Genomic DNA, 19,466 nt, shown 5'->3' on the forward strand with positions numbered 1-19,466 from the left:
AAGTCCCCAAAATTGCTTTGTCATATTTGTACACTTGCTGGTTCCCTGCTCTGGACCTACTCTGTCCAGAGACAGACGTCATGTGGCTTTGTGTTTGTTTGTGCAGTCAGCTTGTTCTTACTGTGTAAAACAGAGGCATATTCGTAGGGCTGAGACAGAAAGTGAGGTAAGGTGATCATCATGGCACTGACAGCCATCAGCAGACCGCCGACGCCAATGACACGAGGACGGTGAACCCTACTGCCGAAGTAGCTAACAAACACAATGAGGATGCAGTTGCTGACCTATGAAACAGAAACAGAGATGTGTTTTTTTCTTTAGGACACTAAAACTTACAAAACAAAAATGATAGAAAATGCAGAGTTGTGTAATAAAGTCTCTCCAGCGACTCTCTTCAAGTACACATAATCATTTGAGCCATTATCGCAATAAAAACATTATTAAGGCGGCTTTACGTAATCGAAGAGGGAACTGAAATGGAATGTTCAGGCCTTGTTTGGTCTGGTTTCGTAACATACGGCTGAAAGCAAACACACAGATAATGTTAACATGGGGATGTCTTTGTAACTCCTGACCGCAGGTTATCTATCTAAGACAAATGAAAAACATTTTTGTGGGATTCATCTTAATTTGTTCTCCACGGTGAAAAAATACAGACTCCTTCATTATTCCTGACTCCTGTATCTAAGTCTGTTCTTAAATACATGACTGCCACCTGAAATATCAGGAAATATTTTGCTTGCACTTCAATTCCTCTTTTATCATCAGTATTGCTAAAAAATCACACTTTCCTAGTTGCAGAGTGCATAAGGATATGTTGTTGTTGGCTCCTACCTCGTTGAGAGAGGAAATGGTTCCTGAGGAGTAGCTGCTGAGGCCATAGCGTTTCTCAATTGTGGAGATGGTGCTCTTAAAGTAGGTAGTGTAGAGCAGCTGAGAGAACTGAAGGAGCCCGTGGCACAAGACAAACAGCTAAGACAGACAGACAGACAGAGGATGTTGTTAGAGTTTCTGAATTGTGGTTAAAAATGTTAATGCTGTCATGGTCAGAGGCAGACAGATAAGAGAAGATGGCCCTTATCACTCCACTACACTTAGAAGTTCACTGACTACAAAATGCCCAGGTTCTGTTGCTTCAAACAGGTCCAAATCACCAACCCTCCTCCATCCATGGTTAGTATGAGATGTTTTTATCTAATGAAGTATGTTAAGAACAACAATGTGCAATATGGGTACAGATGTCATTCTTGGTCACATGTTTCCTAAAGACTGTTGCATAAATCTTGTTTTTCTTCCTTTTACATACAAGCTTTGATGTTTTTTTTACAATTTCTCTGAACTCTGCATAGTTTAATCAGTGTGAACTTAACGGCACATCCACTCATTACAGGATGGAATGATATATTTCATGTGGTGCTGTTCATTTTAAAACCTATTAAGAGACAGATTGTTTTTTAATGAATTCCCACTATGTAGAAATTTTGAACCTGCAGTCCACGATTCTAAAAAGATAATGATTTAAAACCTGAAAACAACCATAAATATATTATATACAATACTGTTACTAAGGACTTGTTCAGAGCAGCAATCTCCGTCCCACACCATGTATTTACCTAAAGCAAAAATATAAATACCCACCAAATTTATCAGTAGTTTTTAGAAGCTTATTGCACTAAATGTTTTTTTTTTTGCTGTTCTGCTCTTTGTACAGTAAAACATAAACGACAAGGTTATAATAGCTGTGAAATTAGTCGGGCTATCTGGTGGGTAGCTAGCCTGCAGTTAGTTAACAGAGATTCCTTTGTTGGCTTGCTAACTGGATTTAATCAGCGTTACCTTTTTAAGAGTTATGGATTTTCCCCGGAAGCCCAATCTGTCTTTCTTGTAAGTGTCAGAAAAGTTTAACAAGTACTCTTTACTTGTTTTCATCTTTGTACAAGACATTATAATGTTATTCAAATATTTTTTTCATATTTGAACAATTTAATATCATGTTACTTTAATAACATTCCACGTCTCTAGAACCAGTTTAAGCATCTGGAGATCAGGTTGTCAAGGTCTCCACCTTCGTCTGCCTCCTGATCCTCTTCGCACCGGTCCCTCATGGTTCCCCCTGCAGGTGGTGGGCCCACTGGGGGATGGCCTTGTGTCTTTTATTTGAGCTTGGCCCACCTGGGTCCCGCGAGGAGTAACCCGACCGCCATGCACTCGCCGACAAGTCCCAACCACAGGCCTGGCTCCAGGGTGGGACCCTGGCTCCGCCGTACCGGGCGGGCCTCGTTCTAGTGGTCCTCATGAAGGTGTCTTTACCGTTCTTTGTCTGGCCCGTCACCCAGAGCCTGTTTGCCTTGGGAGGCATTTAAGCCCCAGACAACATAGCCTCTAAGATCATTCGAGCACTCAAACCCCTCCACCCCATTAAGGAGGCAGTTCAAGGGACTGGCAGACCGGGGCGGTGGACCCCCTTCACAAGAAGGAAGGCCAGAGGGTGTGTTCTACAGGGGATCACACTCCTCAGCCTCCCTAGTAAGGCCTATGCCAGGGTGATGGAGAGGAGAGCCGATAGTCGAATCTCGGCTTGAGGAGGAGGAGGAAGGCATTCGACTGTCTCTGGTGGTGCCCTGTGGGGGGGGAGGGCTCCAGGAGTACAAAGTCAGGGGCCCTTTATTAGGGGCCCTCTGTTCTCTGTACAAGTGGAGCAGGGGTTTGGTCCGCATTGCTGGCACTAAGTCGGACATGTTCCCAGTGTATGTTGGACTCCGGCAAGGCTGCCCTTTGTCACTGGTCCTGTTTATAACTTTCATGGACAGGATTTCTAGGGGGTCTGGTTTGGTTTGGGGACCAATGGATTTCGTCTCTTCTTTTTGCAGATGATGTGGTCCTGCTGGCCCCCTCTGGCCAAGACCTACAAGATAGGGCACTTTGCAACCAAGTGTCAAGCAGCTGGGATGAGGATCAGCTCCTCCAAGTCCGAGGCCATGGTTCTTGACCAGAAAAGGGTGGCTTGCCGTGTAGTGAAGAGAGATCTGAGCCGAAAAGCAAAGCTCTCTATTTACCAGTCGGTCTACGTTCCTACCTTCACCTATGGGCATGAACTTTGGGTCACGACCGAAAGAAAAATGAGCTTCCTCCGCAGGGTGGCCCGGCACTCCCTTAGAGATAGGCCATCAAATATTGGCCATCCGGGAGGGGCTCGGAGTAGAGCTGCTGCTCCTCCATATCAAGAGGAGTCAGTTGAGGTGGTTCGGGCATTTGTATCGGATGCCTCCCGGACGCCTCCCTCAGAAGGTGTTCCAGGCACATCATACCTGGAGGAGTCCCAGGGGACGCCCCAGGACACGCTGGAGGGACTATGTCTCTTGGCTGGCCTGGGAATGCCTTGGTTCCCCCCGGAGGAGCTGGAGGAGGTGTCTGAGGAGAGGGAAGTCTGGGCATCTCTGCTAAGTCTGATGCACCCGCAACCCGGTTCCGGGTGAAGCGGAAGACAAGGAGTACGAGTACAAGTACATTAATATCATATTGATCACATTACAAAAAAAAACATTCTTGCAATCTAATTTTATACTGCAACAACATGATAATGCATTTTACAAACAACAAAACAGATATTGCTGGACCAATAAAATGTTAAAAGTTAATCAGGATATGTAACAAAGACATTCTCTCACCTATTTCTCTAGTATACTACCATGTTATTATATATATATATTGTAATAACATGGTAATATATTAGAAAAGATATCGTTAACACTATAAAGTTTCCAAATTTTAACATGATATAACTCTATTTTTCTTTTGCTGGGATGGCAGCTCTATGCTATGTTGTAATTTACCCAATAATCAATTATTATATTCATTTTTTTTGGAGCAGCAGGAATGATTGTGGCTCTGGTTTTAAATAAAGTAATTGGATCTCAATATAGATTTATATTTATTTTTTTTACGTAGATATCATGATATTGTGGTATATTAAATTAAATTTAGCATATGAAAACCTTATACTAGCTTATGTCTAGCAATAAACATCTAAATATATGTGTGACATCTTTTGGTCCTAGTTGCTGCAGACTGAAAACTTGAACATTTCTGCTCTTAAAATGTTTAAATCCTTTCCAAGGAACAGAGACAGATCCACTCTATGGAACCATAACATCATTCTACATATATCCACTTTCTTGGAAAACCTGTTTCCTTGGAAATTGAAAAAACTGTATGAAGTTATTACACACAGTGGCCACATGATACCCATCTCAAAGTGATTTCACACAGATTCTTTGTACATCTGACTATGAACTTTGGCAAATGCATTTATATTTTTTACTTTTTCTGTGTATCTCACTGTTTTTGGTAAAGCTAAGTCAGTGGAGTCTTTTTTGGACCAAAGCAAGCTCAAGGCTGAGATCCATTCATGTAACTCATGGCTCAACAGGTGATACTTCTGTGGAGAAGTCGAGTAAATGTGCCCAGTTAGCTTCTCTGATTTCAAATGCCTGGCAAAACAATGAACAGTCAATGAGCAGGGCCAAAAAAAATAAAGAATCATGTTTTCCAAACATCCAAACCGCACACCTCCCACAGAGCAACAATCGGTTCTGGAATGACATTTGGATCCGCTCCCTGCCAGAAAAAGATTTTTGTTACTCTATACAGTACATGTCCCCATTTGTTTCCATGACTTGTCCCTTGGACTTCTCTCTTCACACCCAGAGTTATGTAAAGATCCCAGGCGCCCACTGTTTGGACTCCCAAGGATTTGGAAAAGGAACTGCTCTGAGCCCTTCAAAGACTCTCTGTATAAATGTCCCAGTGACGCTAAAGATACATGAGGAGATTTGAAGAGAATTTACAATGAAAACAGGAATAAATCTAGGATTTCACTTTGTTCAGTAACTGCCAGGTGGACAAGAGGAGAATAAACTACACAGTTCCCTCAGAATGATTAATTCTCCCACCTGGCTTTCTGGTCTGTTAGCACACACAATAGATGCTTGCACAGTGTTGCTAATATTTCATCCTCATTTCCTATCAAGCAGCTTTCACTTGTCTCAATGTTTCAACAGGACCTGGTTGCTCATGCAGGCAAAGAATGTCGTTTGTTCAAGATTGAGATCAGGACAAAAAGTTTACACCTGCTTTTGATCCAATTTACTCTTCGCTGTCTCAGTTCAACAAATATCAGCTGTAACACTCCATGAAAACTTTTCTTTTACCCTAAAAATGACACCTAGTGGAGAATAAAGCAACAAACAAAAAGCTTACAATCCTTACTCTAATAATGTTAGATTGATAGGACATAATACTTATATGGAATTTACATTAATTGATCAAATATGGTAAATATGCAAAGCATGTATTGAACAGACCCTCTGCGTACCTATCTGGGTGTTTAACTTATTGTCAATAAGTATAAGTACACCATGCAATGGTGTTGAAGATGTTAGCAGACGATGTCAAGCACAGGCCCCGGCACAGGGACATTTTGATCTGCACAGAGTACCAAGCAAGTAGCAGACAGCCCTGAGAGGAGGAGGTATGCTTTGGAGAAAATAGAAATGATAGTCAGGAGATAGAGGACATAAATGTGTACTAATGAGATGGACAAAGGAGGAGTAGAATATAGCACTCAGTAAAAGTTATTACCCAGCTGACCTTAGCATTTTGTTTTTATTTCAGGAAGGATAGGCTTTTATGATGCATAGTTTTGAGATGGTGGCTAATAAAAGGCAGAAAGCAAAGGTGGAGGTGGCATGAGGTGACAAAGATGCTACAATTCTCATTGGTGCTAACTATAAACAAGATTGGAAATAAGTACACTCACCGGCCACTTTATTGGGTACACCTTGCTATTACCGGTTGGACTCCCTTTTGCCTTCAGAACTGCCTTAATCCTTCGTGGCATAGATTCAACAAGGTACTGGAAACATTCCTCAGAGAGTTTGGTCCATATTGACATGATAGCATCACACAGATGCTGCAGATTTGTCGGCTGCACATCCATGATGCGAATCTCCCGTTCCACCGCATCCCAAAGGTGCTCTATTGGATTGAGATCTGGTGACTGTTGAGGCCATTTGAGTCCAGTGAACTCATTGTCATGTTCAAGAAACCAGTCTGAGATGATTCGTGCTTTATGACATGGTGCGTTATCCTGCTGGAAGTAACCATCAGAAGATGGGTACACTGTGGTCATAAAGGGATGGACATGGTCAGCAACAACACTCAGGTAGACTGTGGCGTTGACATGATGCTCAATTGGTACTAAGGAGCCCAAAGTGTGCCAAGAAAATATCCCCCACACCATTATACCACCACCACCAGCCTGAACTGTTGATACAAGGCAGGATGGATCCATGCTTTCATGTTGATGACGCCAAATTCTGACCCTACCATCTGAATGTCGCAGCAGAAATCAAGGCTCAACAGACCAGGCAACGTTTTTCCAATCTTCTATTGTCCAATTTTGGTGAGCATGTGCAAATTATAGCCTCAGTTTCCTGTTCTTAGCTGAAAGGAGTGGCACCCGGTGTGGTCTTCTGCTGCTGTAGCCCATCTGCCTCAAGGTTCGACGTGTTGTGCGTTCAGAGATGCTCTTCAGCATACCTTGGTTGTAACGAGTGGTTATTTGATTTACTGTTGCCTTTCTATCAGCTTGAACCAGACTGGCCATTATCCTCTGACTTCTGGCATCAACATGGCATTTGTGCCCACAGAACTGCCGCTCACTGGATATTTTCTCTTTTTCGGACCATTCTCTGTAAACCCTAGAGATGGCAGTTTCTGAAATACTCAGACCAGCCCGTCTGGCACCAACAACCATGCCACGTTCAAAGTCACTTAAATCACCTTTCCTCCTCATTCTGATGCTCGGTTTGAACTGCAGCAGATCGTCTTGACCATGTCTACATGCCTAAATGCATTGAGTTGCTGCCATGTGATTGGCTGGTTAGAGTGCCAGAGGAAGATGCTAAGGTGAAAGAGTGGGAAATGATCTACTGTGGGAACCCCTACAGGGAGCAACCAAAAGAAGCAGTCTACAAATACATCTCCATAAATTAGAATATCATAATAAAGAAAATACATTTAATATATTACATGGATTTGTTACAGCCAATGTGACATATTTGAAGTGTTTGTTCTTTTTGATAATAATGGCTTACAGCTAATAAGAAAATCTGAAATTTTGCTTCTCAGAACATTAGAATAATAAATCAGACCAATGAAAATGGATTTTTAAAACAGAACGGTTATGTTATAGCCATGTTTTGGCCTACACAAATGTTAGGCCCAAGCAACACGGATAACCACTGCCTTGAGTGGATCATGATGGGAGAGATTCACAAGATGTGGAGTGTGGCTGGAGCCAGTCAAAGGCCATCACAAACAGACGTATCCAAGACATGGGCTACAACCTTCACAATCCTTCTGTTGAGCCACTGCTGAACCAGAGACTACGCCATAACAGTCTTTCGTGGCACTAGGGGGAAAAAGATTAAACTGTTGCTCAGTGGCCCATATGAGTTTTTTTTGGGTTTTTTTAGGTTAAACTCAATTTTGCATTTCAGACCTTCAATCCTACATACTCTGGACAAAGTCTGGGGAAGAGTGGAGAGGCACAGAATCTAAGTTGCGAGAGGTTCAGCATGAATTTTTCAGTGAGTGATAATTTGGGATTTTATGTCATCTGTTGGTGTTGTTTCCCTGTGTTGTATGAAGTCCAAAGTCAGTTTAGACATCTGCCAGGAACGTCCTTCTTCCCTTTGCTAACAACATGCTTTATGGAGATTTTCCAGCAGACCTCCACACCAGCTGACACTACTAATAGTACCAGCACCAGATTTAATGGCCATGGTAACACTGTGCTTGATTGGCCAATGCAGACAAGCTAAACGCTGCTATCAGACCCACATACTAATCGTCCCCGTGCCACGCCAAACTGATGCAGTTATTCATGCAAAAGGAGCCCCAACCAAATACACAGTGCTTATACTGGAAACACTTTTCAGTAGAGTAACATCTCTGTATTAGAAGTCACAACTTATTGTTCTAATCTAACATTTTATCATCAGACTTACCAGAAATTAATTTTAGAAATCTACAGAGATAAATTAGCTTTTAAATTATTTTCTTATGTATTGAGATTTGTAGTTCCACAAATACAGCATACTTGCATGCATTTTGTCCTCTTTTTTTGAACATTCTGTCAAGATTGTCCCTGTCTTCAACCTGCTGAGAAGAGAAGAATTGCAGGAAGTTCACGCAAAGTCTTCAGTCACTTTGATTTGAGAGAGCTGATGTCGCAAAAATGTATTTATTGTAACAAAGAAGCAGCATATGAGGTGTCTCAGGATACATGCAGGATCACCTCCCTATATTGTGAGCAAACATTAAACAGGTTTGCTGCACAATGGTCTTCAGAACAGAATAAAGCAACAGTTTAACATTTTGTGTGTGAAAATGTGGCTGAGCAATGTGGCTGAGCGTCATATTAGAAGTACCAGTTCTCCACCTTTAAGCTTGGAAATCTAACATTCTGACTCTGTGATAATGATCAAAAATGTGAGCCTTATCAGTGCTAATGAGGCTTTCAAACGGTTGCAGTACCACAGTCCACGATGGCACACTGGAAATGCCCCTGGTTGGAAACTTGTGTTCTCTTTGATTCTGATAGATGTATTCTCATCCACGTAAGCCCTCATACCATCACACATGATTGCGTCTGACTGTAGTGATAAGAAAGAAAGAGGTCCCTTTTCTTTTTAACCCAGATGATGCATTTGCAGACCAGGGTGGTGTACTGTACTTCACATTTGCTTATCCTGAAAAAGCTCTGGTCCTGAAAACTCTGCTAAGCTTCTGCATCTTGTATATGTTTTAGGAAAAAAAGTGTTTTTTTTGGTTTGTGTTGTACTTCTCAGAGATTACTTCAGATTCTCAGAAACTTTCATTCAATGTTGAACTGCTTGCTTATTTAATTTTGCACGTTTCTTCCTCTCTAGGAGCTCCTTTGAAGCCTTGTTGACATTAACCCAAAGTAAAAACTAGCCACACCATTGATCTTTTCCACATTTTGTCATGTTTGAACCTCCAACTTTAACCTATTTTATCAGGGTTTTATGTGATCCACCAATAGAAAATAATTGTGAAGTGGAAGGATAATAATAAGTCAACACTTAGAAGAACTGCCGCAAATCTTTTGGGGTTTGTCTCCAGAAGCTTTACACATGTAGAGACTGAAAAGCTGAACCATTTTTTTTTTTGCTGAATAACTCAAGGTCTGTCAGGCAGGGTGCATCAACTGTGACCAGCTACCATATTCCTGCTGAAGGAAAGCATCCCCACAGCATGATGCATGGTTCAGTTTTGGTCTAATCTAATTAGAGAACCTTTTTTCACATGTTTGCTGTTATGGCTTTGGCAAACTGCAAGCAGGACTTCTAATGGCTTCCTTTCAACTTCTCGCCACTCTTTGATTAAAAATTTGTAGACGGCACCCATCTTCACTGAGATCTTCAACAAGTCACTGGAGCTGTGTGAGGTACCTTCCTGCTTCAAACGCTCCATTCCAGTACCCAGGAAACCCACCATCACAGGATGAAAGGACTACAGGCCTGTCGCCCTGACGTCTGTGGTCATGAAATCCTTTGAGCGACTGGTGTTGAAGAACCTGAAGGACATCACAGGCCCCCTGCTGGACCCAGTTTGTGGAATTCAGCTCGGCCTTCAACACCATCAACCCAGACATTATCCACCATAAGCTCATCCAGCTCAAAGTCCCGGCCTCCACCTGTCAGTGGATCACCAGCTTCCTGAAGGACCGACAGCATGAGGTGAGGCTGGGGAGCATCTTCTCCCGCACAAGAACCATCAGCACCGGCGCCTCCCAGGGGTGTGTTCTCTCCCCACTCCTCTTCTCCCTCTACACAAATGACCGCACCTCAGCGGAGTCATCTGTGAAACTCCTGAAGTTTGCAGATGACACCACTGTTATTAGACAGATCCAGAACAGTGATGAGTCTGCATACAGACAGGAGGAGGATCGGCTGGTACACTGGTGTGGTCACAACCACCTAGAATCTAACCCACTCAAGAATGTGAAGATTATGGTGGACTTTCAGAGAACACTTCCCCCACACACTCACCTCATGATCCTCAACAACACTGTCTGTGGACCACTTTCAGTTCCTAGGAACCATCATTTCTCAAACCGGAGATGGTTCTCACACATAGACAGTGTTCAGAAGAAGGCCCAGCAGATACTGTACTTCCTGAGGCAACTCAAAAAGTATAACCTTCCACAGGAGCTGCTGGTCATCTTCTACACTGCCATCATTCAGTCTGTCCTGTCTTCATCCATCTCAGTGTAGTTTGGCTCATCCACAAAACAGGACAGGTCCAGACTGCAATGAACAATCAGGTCTGCAGAGAGGATCATCAGGGCCGACCTTCCCTCTATCCAGGACTTATACAGGTCTAGGGTCAGGAAAAGTTCAAATAAAATCTCTGCAGACCCCACACACCCTGCACACAAACTGTTTAGGCTTTTACCTTCAGGTGGCGCTACAGAGCGTTGTCTGCCTAAACCATCTGCCACAGAGACAGTTTCTTCCCCAGGCTGTTTCTCTAATGAACACTTGACAGCCAGAGTTCCAGAACAACAACATGCATATTTGGACTGATCTTACATTATATTCTATTGTAAAGTCAGTTGTGTATATATGTACATTTAAAAAATAAATGTCTTTATTCTTCTTTATTTTCTTTATTTTCACTATTATATATATACACCAAAAAAAAAATCTTCACTGAGAGCAAAGTGTACCAGAGTCAAATTTCTTGATTGTCCGTACAAACTTGACAATAAAGCGGATTCTGATTCTGCACAAAAATGATTTGTCCTATCATGAGATTCTTCCATGTGAACTGTGGGTCTCTGCTGCTCCTCGAGAGTTCCCATGGTTCTCTTGGCGTCGTCTCTGATGAAAACTCTCCTTATATGGCCTTTCGGTTGAGGTGGAAGGTAATTTTCTGGGGGGCTTGCAGTTGTGCCATAATCTCTGCCATACACTCTGTGAGATCTACAATACAATACAGACATATTTTCCAATCCTTTTGTTAAAATTTTGAACTTGCCAAGTGTGACCAGGCTGGACAGCTTCAAGTCCTGCAGAAGTATGTTCCAGGTGGAGGGGCCAGATAAAGAAAATGCTTTTTTGCAGAGTTCAGTACGCACTGATGGAACACTGAAAGTAATAAATTCCTGAGAGCGAAGACTGTGCTGTTTGTTTTACATGAAATGTAACATGACAGGTATGATGGAACCTGTCCAGATTAAACACATTATTTAGTATTTGGACTATTTACTAACTAGGTGACTTTTGAAGGACATTTGTTGGTATCAGAAATAAGGATTTATATAACTGGCATGTCACACTTTTCAGATTTTAAATTTTAAAACAGTTTATCAACGACACAATTTTTTTCTTCCTAATCAATACTTTGTTTTAAATTCCAATAAAATAGACTAAAGCCTGTATTTGCAACTTGACAAAATCAAGCTTACCAGTCGTGAATAGTGTTGGACGGGACTGCAGTGACGTATTATCGGGTGTACAAAGCACAACACAGCTTCTGTGTGTTTTTTTGGATGTTCGATAAAATAATGAGCAGGCATCAAATGTAACCGAGAAGGTTTGTGTTACAATGAATCATTGCATTCAGCTTTTATTTACATTTACACCAGTATACCAACATCTTTGGAAACATGTTGTAAAGGTTGCCAAGTATGAGATGTTTGGTGATGAGGTCATTGTTAATGTTTAAATCCTTATAAATTACTTACATGAACGCAGAAGTCCTGATGCTCCATAACAAGGCATCAAATCTGACACTGACTGGATTCGTTTTTGGGACTTTAGAGAAGTTTTCTCTCAGATGTCAATTTTACCAGAGAGAAAATCACCCACTTGAGTGCGGACAAGGTGTAGCCAGCAGAAATAGTTCAAAGCAGAGAAAAGTACATAAACAAACTGGCTGCTCTCACGAATAGAAAGTAAAGGCTTCTACATTACTGTTTGCACTCGTCCCAAGGAGAGATGAATTGATAAGATTAGTTTGTATCACCTTTGTTGGCCGGTTAGTTTTTGAGAGTGAGACTATTTGTGTACAAGGGCGGAAAAAACTATTTTCATCTTGATTGCTGCAACAGTTAAACAGGAATACTGAACTTTCACATTGCCTATGCCATCTCATCACTGTGAAAACTTAAAAAGAGTATCGCCTGCTGCTTAGTCTAATTATTTTGAACTACACCCATTATCTAAATATACCACTATAGGGCTTGGAGGGGGTTTCATGCTGATTTTAATAAGCAAAAGTTCACTAGGAATGCCCACAGTGGCAAGATCATGCCTTTATGCTGACCCTCGCTGTTTTTCTGACTTTGCATCCACCCATATATGTACATCACTGTTACAGAAGAATATTTGTTTGAACAGAGGACCTAATAAGGCAAACAACAGCCAAATAGCAGAAGGTCAACAAGCCATAAAAACTGTGAGAAGTGATCAAAGATAAGAATACAGATTCAAATGTTTTCTAGGAAACGACAGCGAGACTGTTTTCACTGTCTCCAAATGGCTTAAAACAATTGTGTTGGTCAGAAAGGAGTCACTTCTTGTAATATTTTGAAAGCAACCAGCAAAGTGCAACACAACCCTTTGCCTCATCGTTACTCATTGCCATGGAACACAGAGTTTCTTGCCCATTGCTGCAACACAATGAAAGAAACTTCTTTTGGCAAGCAGTGGACATACATACATTTCTCCCTCCAATTAGTGCTCAAAGACTGTAATAATACAAAAAGAGGCGCACTAAATGCCAGAAAACTGGATGTGGATGTGCCTACTGAACACTGAGCGACCTTTGTTGACTAAGGAGCTTCTTACTGGAAGAAGATAAAACAAAGCTGTCAACACTTCCTTTTAGTTAGAGACATTAGAGGATGGCTGAAATTCCACAGATCCAAAAACTGCTTCTCTTGGTTATATATAGCTGGATGATTTGGAGGCTCATTTCCACCACTGATGAAAATCAAAAGATTTGTATCTCATCACTATAAGATACCTAATTTATACATAAGAGATAGCTACGTTGAAATGAATGGATAGTATCTCATATTTCTAAGACCGTATCTCCATAATTATTAGATTTATACATCATAATTACGAGTAGTATTCACAGTCGTTAGTCTGGTTTCACAAACTTGTTGTTCGGGAAACGAGAGACTGCTCACTAACCTGGGTGTTTCAGGACGTGGTCTTCCTGAAACACCCATTTCAGGCCATTTCCTCTTTAGCAGACAGCAACATCTTCAAATATTTTGATGTATCCACGCTGATCAGTGATCCTTGGTATGTCATAAACACTAGTATAAGTAAACATCTGAGCCACCCTGCTTCTCAGTGGACTGTGGCATGAATTTAGTGTTGAAAGTTTGACTGACTAACTGTCTGCAGCTCCTAGTCCTGAAATGAACAATTTTGGTTTCATCTGTCTAAAATAATTGGCTCCATTTCTCTTAAGACCAGTCGGCGTGTTCACTGACAAAATGTAACCTTTTCCCATGTCGTTTTTTTCCAACACTGGCACACTATTGGGGCATCTTGCCAAAATTGTGCCTTCACATAGATGCCTTCTAATTGTTACACTACTACTTCCTTGATCACCCTGGAGCTGATCATTGGCTGAGTCTTTGCCATTTTGACTACTCTATGACCCATTGGAATGGTTGTTTTCCATTTTGTTTCATGTCTCTCTGGTTTTGAATTTAATTTAAAAGTATTTTAGAAAATTTTACATGAGTAGCTTATTATTTTCTCCTCTTGTTTTTTTGTTTTTGTTTTGTTTACCGGAGTCAAATTCCTTGTTTGTATGTACGAACTTGGCAATAAAGCTGATTCTGATTCTGTTTTCCTCTCTCCAATCAATTTTTGTTTAAATCCAAGACCACTGTTTTTCTGAGCAATAAGAATGAGCCATTTTACTCAACATTTGCTACCTTCATCCTTAAATATGCGCTGTCTGTCTGACAGGTTTGTTCACACAATAAACTCTGCTATGCTATTATTTGAGCATACCTTTTTCAAATAATGATTTAATCACAAAGAATCGCAGCATACAGGTGAAGAGTATTGATTCTATTAGTGTTCTGGTACTCTACTACACTTGCTTTGCTACATTATCTCTAGAGCTCATTGTACAAAAGGCAAGGTGCAATTTATTATAAGATATCATATCATAACTATGAGATAGCTGAGTCATAATTATAAGATATCTAAGTCAGAATTATGGCCTAAAAAGGAGATGGTGTATAAGAATTATGATTTTGATATCTCAGTTATGAGATACAAATAAAAAAAATTTATCACAGTGGCGGAAATGGTTTTTCTTAGGAGCATTTAATTTTAAAACCAGGTCTTAGTGTCAGATATCAATGACAGAGAAAATCCGAAGGTAAACTGACTTTTCTATCTGATCATTTTTGCACTTATTAACAAGATAAAGCCATGTTCACGCTGGGGTCAATCTCCTAAGGTTTAGAAAAGGAAATGTGAACTGACATGCCTGGTTAGACTTTGACTCTTTTGAATTGTGCAATGCTCAAAGAAATAAAATGTTTAAACACTTATAAAAACAAGGAGTGAACGGGCAAGAACTTCTACCGATTATTACCTTTATGTTGTAGAATGACCTCCGGGGTTTTCTCGTGCCTGGGCGGTAATTTAGGTCCATTTGCTCCGCTTGTGGTGTGTCCTGGCACGGTCCGAGTAGGAAGAGATGTGTGTCACTCGCTGCGTGTCTCCGCTCTACCTCCACCGGTGAGCTGGGCGGCCTTTTAAAGCCTGCTGGTGATGTAACTGGACTCACGCTACAAACAGGGAACAGACCGTCTCGCGCGCCCGATCGCCTTGGCTTTTAGTCTCGCGCGCTTACCTGTGAGAAGCGCGTGAAGGTGTATTTATCAGGTAGTTAAACACCGACTGCTCACCGTTATTCACGCGGCTCCGTCCAAATAACTACAGCATGAAGGAAACAGAGGAAACACCGAAGGCCTTTTTTATTTGAGCCCAGGTTTAGTCATCCACTCTGAGTGAACCCCTGCTTTGGTCCCCCTGCAGCTTAATGCTTCATTAATTGCGGTATGCGGCACCGTTTCCGCTTGGAGCTAATGAGAGCAAACTATTCAGACACGCTGCGGCTAATAAACACTTATGAAGTGTCGGATTAGCTAAAAAAAAAAAAAACCCTTGTTTACCTAAGACAAAAATGTTTAAGTATGTGTTAGTTGAAAAGGACGCGACAAAAGCAGCAGTTATTTTGATCCCTGTTTGTGCCTCTAATTTAGAGATAAACGCATACATTCAGGGACCGTGGTTAGTGGATTTTCCCATCAGAGACCAGAGATGAAAAAAAGAAAAACACGCGTGGTTATTTCAAATACAGAAATATTACAAACCGCTTTTCTGTTTGTGGTGAAAAACGGATGAGCAGAAATTTGCACATGGTTTAATTGTCTTTTTAGACCTTAAGATCACAGGCAAAGAAAACAACAATTACATAAAAAGTCTGTTCTCTCGTATTGTGGGACCCTCCAGAACTTCTAGCTCACATTGTAATTAAAAAACAACAGAAAAGCACTTGTCCTTGCCCATACTCATCACAACTTTAGATAGCTTAGATTTGTTTATCGATATCTATTTTGTGGTGAAAATATAGTCATATATTCAATAAATTAGAATTTGCGTTCCAATTAGGCCCGTTTGTCAGATTAAACGTACCTTTTACAATTAAAAATATTTAAGCAGATAATAAATATACCTACCTTTCATTAAGCCCACATTTCTGTAATACCTTTTTATTGGTCTGATGTAATATTCTAATCTCAAATGTTGTGCTTTCATTGGCTGTAAGGAAATCATCACAATAAACAGAAGTAAAGGTTTGAAAAAAATCGCTCTGTGTAATTAATTTATATAATGCGTTTCACGTTGAGAACTGATTTATTGAATGTGATGTACCTTAAAACAGCGCCCCCTACAGTCACATTATACAAAATCAATTCCCCTGCGAGTTTCGAGGGAAATTGATTGCAAATAAAGAAGTCAGATCCGCTGAGCCGGAGGACTGGGTTGTCCGTGAAGACCACCCCAATTTATGCTGTTAGTGATGCTGACTGCAGCCCGGTAACCTGTGACGAAAAGGTTTAAAGAACAGCAAAAGTCTTCAAATGTCTCGACTACTTTCATGCCACAAACGAGCCTGTTGTTGGACGTTGCAAGGGACAACCACATCTGGGACACTGAGAGGTGAAAAAACGTTTTATTTTCTGATAAGAAAAAATGGTCTGGACTGTCCTAATGATCTATGTGAAGGACCTAGCAGAGATGATTTCTACATCTCATGGTGGCGGAGGTTACATCATGATCTTGGAGCTTTTACCTTTAAGGGGTCAACCAGCTGTTGCTGATAGTCATTGCCTCTATTATAAAGAATCCTGATAGGACATGAGACACAAATCCTTCTAAAAAATTTAATAAAAAACAATGTGAAAGGAACAAACATTTTGACATTTTATTAAGAAATGGCAAGAAATCACAGCAATCAAAACCCTTGCTGATGAGCTTTCTGCATGTTTCCACTGATATTTGAATGATTTACCTTTAATGATGGGCTCCTTTCCATCACCCTAATCTTTAAGGTTTTTCACAGATTCTCTGAGAGATACAGGCCAGGACTCCAATAAGAAGAAATATTTTAACAAAACAATAATATAACTTGACATACCCCTGACAAATCAGGAGTCAGGAGTATGAATAACTTTGGGCTTTTGTCAATGTCAAAATAGATGTTTGTGAAGCTGTGGTGGCTGTTGGGTAACACTTAACTGACCCTACAACCTGAAAGTGTGTCCACAAGCCCTTCCTCTTACCAAGAATTACATTATTTTCACTTTGGACAATAGAAATTGCCTCTTTCTGTCTTTCCCGTTAAGTCCCTTTCATCTGCAAACGTTTCATCATAAAACCTTCAGATATTCTGATTTCATCTATTCAGTCAACTGTTTTAAAACATCTTGAAGGAGTGCAGGTAAGGAATCCTGAACACAAGAGAAATCACTGAATCTTCATGTCTGGTCTGGTTTCAGTGCTCTGACTTAGAAAGCTATTCTTTGTAAAATGTAAAATGCACACATTTTATCTCTCTTTTTAAACATTTATCTTCATGATGTTTATGTTTGCAAGTTTTGCTCAACACCTTTGTTGTTAGATACAATCTTTTTTTCTGTTTGAAGTCATATCTATTGGAACCTTCCAATCTTCCATGTGTCTATACCCAGTGATCCCTGCAGGGTCGCGGGGGAGTGGGTGCCTATCTCCAGCTGTCATTGGGCGAGGGTCGGGGGGCACCCTGGACAGGTCGCTAGTCCATCACATGACAACACAGAGACACACAGGTCAGACAACCACGCACACAGAAAATAATACCTAAGGGCAATGTAGAATAACCAGTTAAGCTAACGGTCATGTTTCTGGACTTTAGGAGGTAGCTGGAGTACCCAGAGAGAACCCACGAATGCAGAGGGAGAACTCTGTGCAGCGTGAACCCAGGACCTTCACGCTAACAACTGTGCCACCATGCAGCACACGTATGAAAAATAAAAGTATAATAAATATTTTAGACTTTGTGAAGTCTTACATTTACATTTTTTTGTTAATCCCACTGTGTGGTGAAAACGATCAGCTGTTCAGCTAAAAGGATTTAAAATACTTAAAAATAGAAACCAAAACCAGAAAGAAATGGAAGAAAATGGAAAACTAACATTTCAAAGAATAACAAAATGGTAAAAACTGAGCTATTGATCAGCTCTAGGGTGATCAGGGAATCTTGATGGTGGTCTCAAGGTTGTTTTATTCTGGACCAGGGCTGCAGACAGTTCATCAGATGACCTCCAGACAGAAATATCACAGTACATTGTAAAACAGGGTGGCTTAGGCATCATTATATGGACATGGTTTTCATACTATGGTGATTGTGGACCAGCTTGAATAGATCGAAATGCCTGAACAGGTCATGTTGTCTTACCCTGAAGAGAAAATACATTTGAAATGGGTGTTTCAGTGAGGGAGAGACCCCATACCAACTAGTAAGGAGCAGCATCTTTGTTCCAGACCAACGATTCTAATGTTATGGAGGGGCCAGGACAATCCTCAGACCTTATCCCAAAAGAAACCTTGTAGGGTGACCTAAATCATGCTGTTTCTGAGACGAAACTGGAAAAAGAATTATGGAAAGTTGTCCAATATTCCTTGAGTACCTGTTTACAGGTGTCAGAAGTTGATTGACTCCTTGCAACACAGATGTGAAGCAATTCTCAGAAACAGGTTAAACAACCAAATATTAGTTCAGCGAATCACAGAAAAGCTAAATCTTCAAGCAGTTTTCAGCTAATACTGTAAATGGTTGAATTTGTGCAGACAAATGTAGACTGCTATTATTTGAACAGCCTTTTCAAACAGCCTTTTCTATGGAAAGGCCTTTTCAGCCTTTCTGTAAAGTGAGAGTAATTTTGTTCTATTTATCTTCATGTTTTGATGTGGAATAGAATACTCCATGTTCCCAGTGCATTTTTGTGCATAGAAATAAAAAGATAATAAAAGACTTTAAGCTTTGTCCAACTGTACAGTATAAAATAAAAATTGCAGTTATGTATAAATAAAGATCAAACATTAGAAAACTGAAAGTCATAACGGTGGACTCTAATGTTATCCAACACATTAGCTATAAATATTAAGGGGCTTTTTTAACAAAACCCTTTTAATTAAAAAACAGATAACTGTCATGTAGGAGTAAATCTAAAGCAATGTTTCTGTAAAGCATCTGCTCATGATGCTGCACTGATAAAGATGTTTTAACCATGCATTCAGAATGATAATTATGTTGGTGAATAAGTGCATTGTTTTCCACCAAATTTACAGCTGGATTTTGGTTTATCAGCATTCAATTTTTATAGATGTGAATTAGTCCAAAAATGCAGGATTATAAAAACATTCCTCAGTTAATAAACAGGTCAAAAAGAATTGAACCTTTTACTTCAGAAAACGAAGCTGTGTAAAGCTTCCAGCAATATGATGACACCACTGTCTAGCACAGACAATTTCCAGTTACCCAACACAGCTTGTGGTTGTGTTGCACTCTGGTTTATCACGACTGCTTCTGGGGAAATTGTAAAAAAAAAAAAAAAAAAGGAAAGGTGATCAGAACTGACGAAACTAAAACTAGGATATGAAGACACCAACATTTAGCTAAATAACCAGCAGGACGTCAGAGCTGGTTTTTCCATTGTATTTGTTCAAAGACATTTATGTTTCAGATTTATTTATGCAAACTCAACTGTTTTAAATTTTTTG

At 40.5% G+C, this 19,466-nt stretch overlaps 1 protein-coding gene and 1 long non-coding RNA gene across 3 annotated transcripts in view; one reads left to right on the plus strand and one right to left on the minus strand.

Moving 5' to 3' along the window:
• Positions 1-15,091, minus strand: part of slco2a1 (solute carrier organic anion transporter family, member 2A1) — a 31,450-nt gene extending 16,359 nt beyond the window's left edge. The window contains exons 1-3 of one of the 2 annotated variants that reach the window (XM_047375786.1): positions 14,731-15,091; positions 835-972; positions 122-284 (exon numbers count right to left, since the gene is read on the minus strand). In XM_047375786.1, the coding sequence (XP_047231742.1) occupies positions 122-284; positions 835-972; positions 14,731-14,790 (361 nt within the window). In that variant the 5' untranslated portion in view covers positions 14,791-15,091. The remainder of the gene's footprint in view (positions 1-121; positions 285-834; positions 973-14,730) is intronic. The other variant, XM_047375785.1, reaches the window with a different exon arrangement.
• Positions 15,092-15,543: 452 nt separating this feature from the next.
• Positions 15,544-17,731, plus strand: LOC124874545. Its single transcript, XR_007039831.1, has 3 exons — positions 15,544-16,364; positions 17,396-17,512; positions 17,599-17,731. It is a non-coding gene; the product is annotated as an uncharacterized LOC124874545 (long non-coding RNA).
• The last annotated feature ends 1,735 nt before the right edge of the window (positions 17,732-19,466 follow it).

This window comes from Girardinichthys multiradiatus, chromosome 9 (assembly GCF_021462225.1).
Source record: "Girardinichthys multiradiatus isolate DD_20200921_A chromosome 9, DD_fGirMul_XY1, whole genome shotgun sequence".
NCBI classification, from domain to species: Eukaryota; Metazoa; Chordata; class Actinopteri; order Cyprinodontiformes; family Goodeidae; genus Girardinichthys; species Girardinichthys multiradiatus.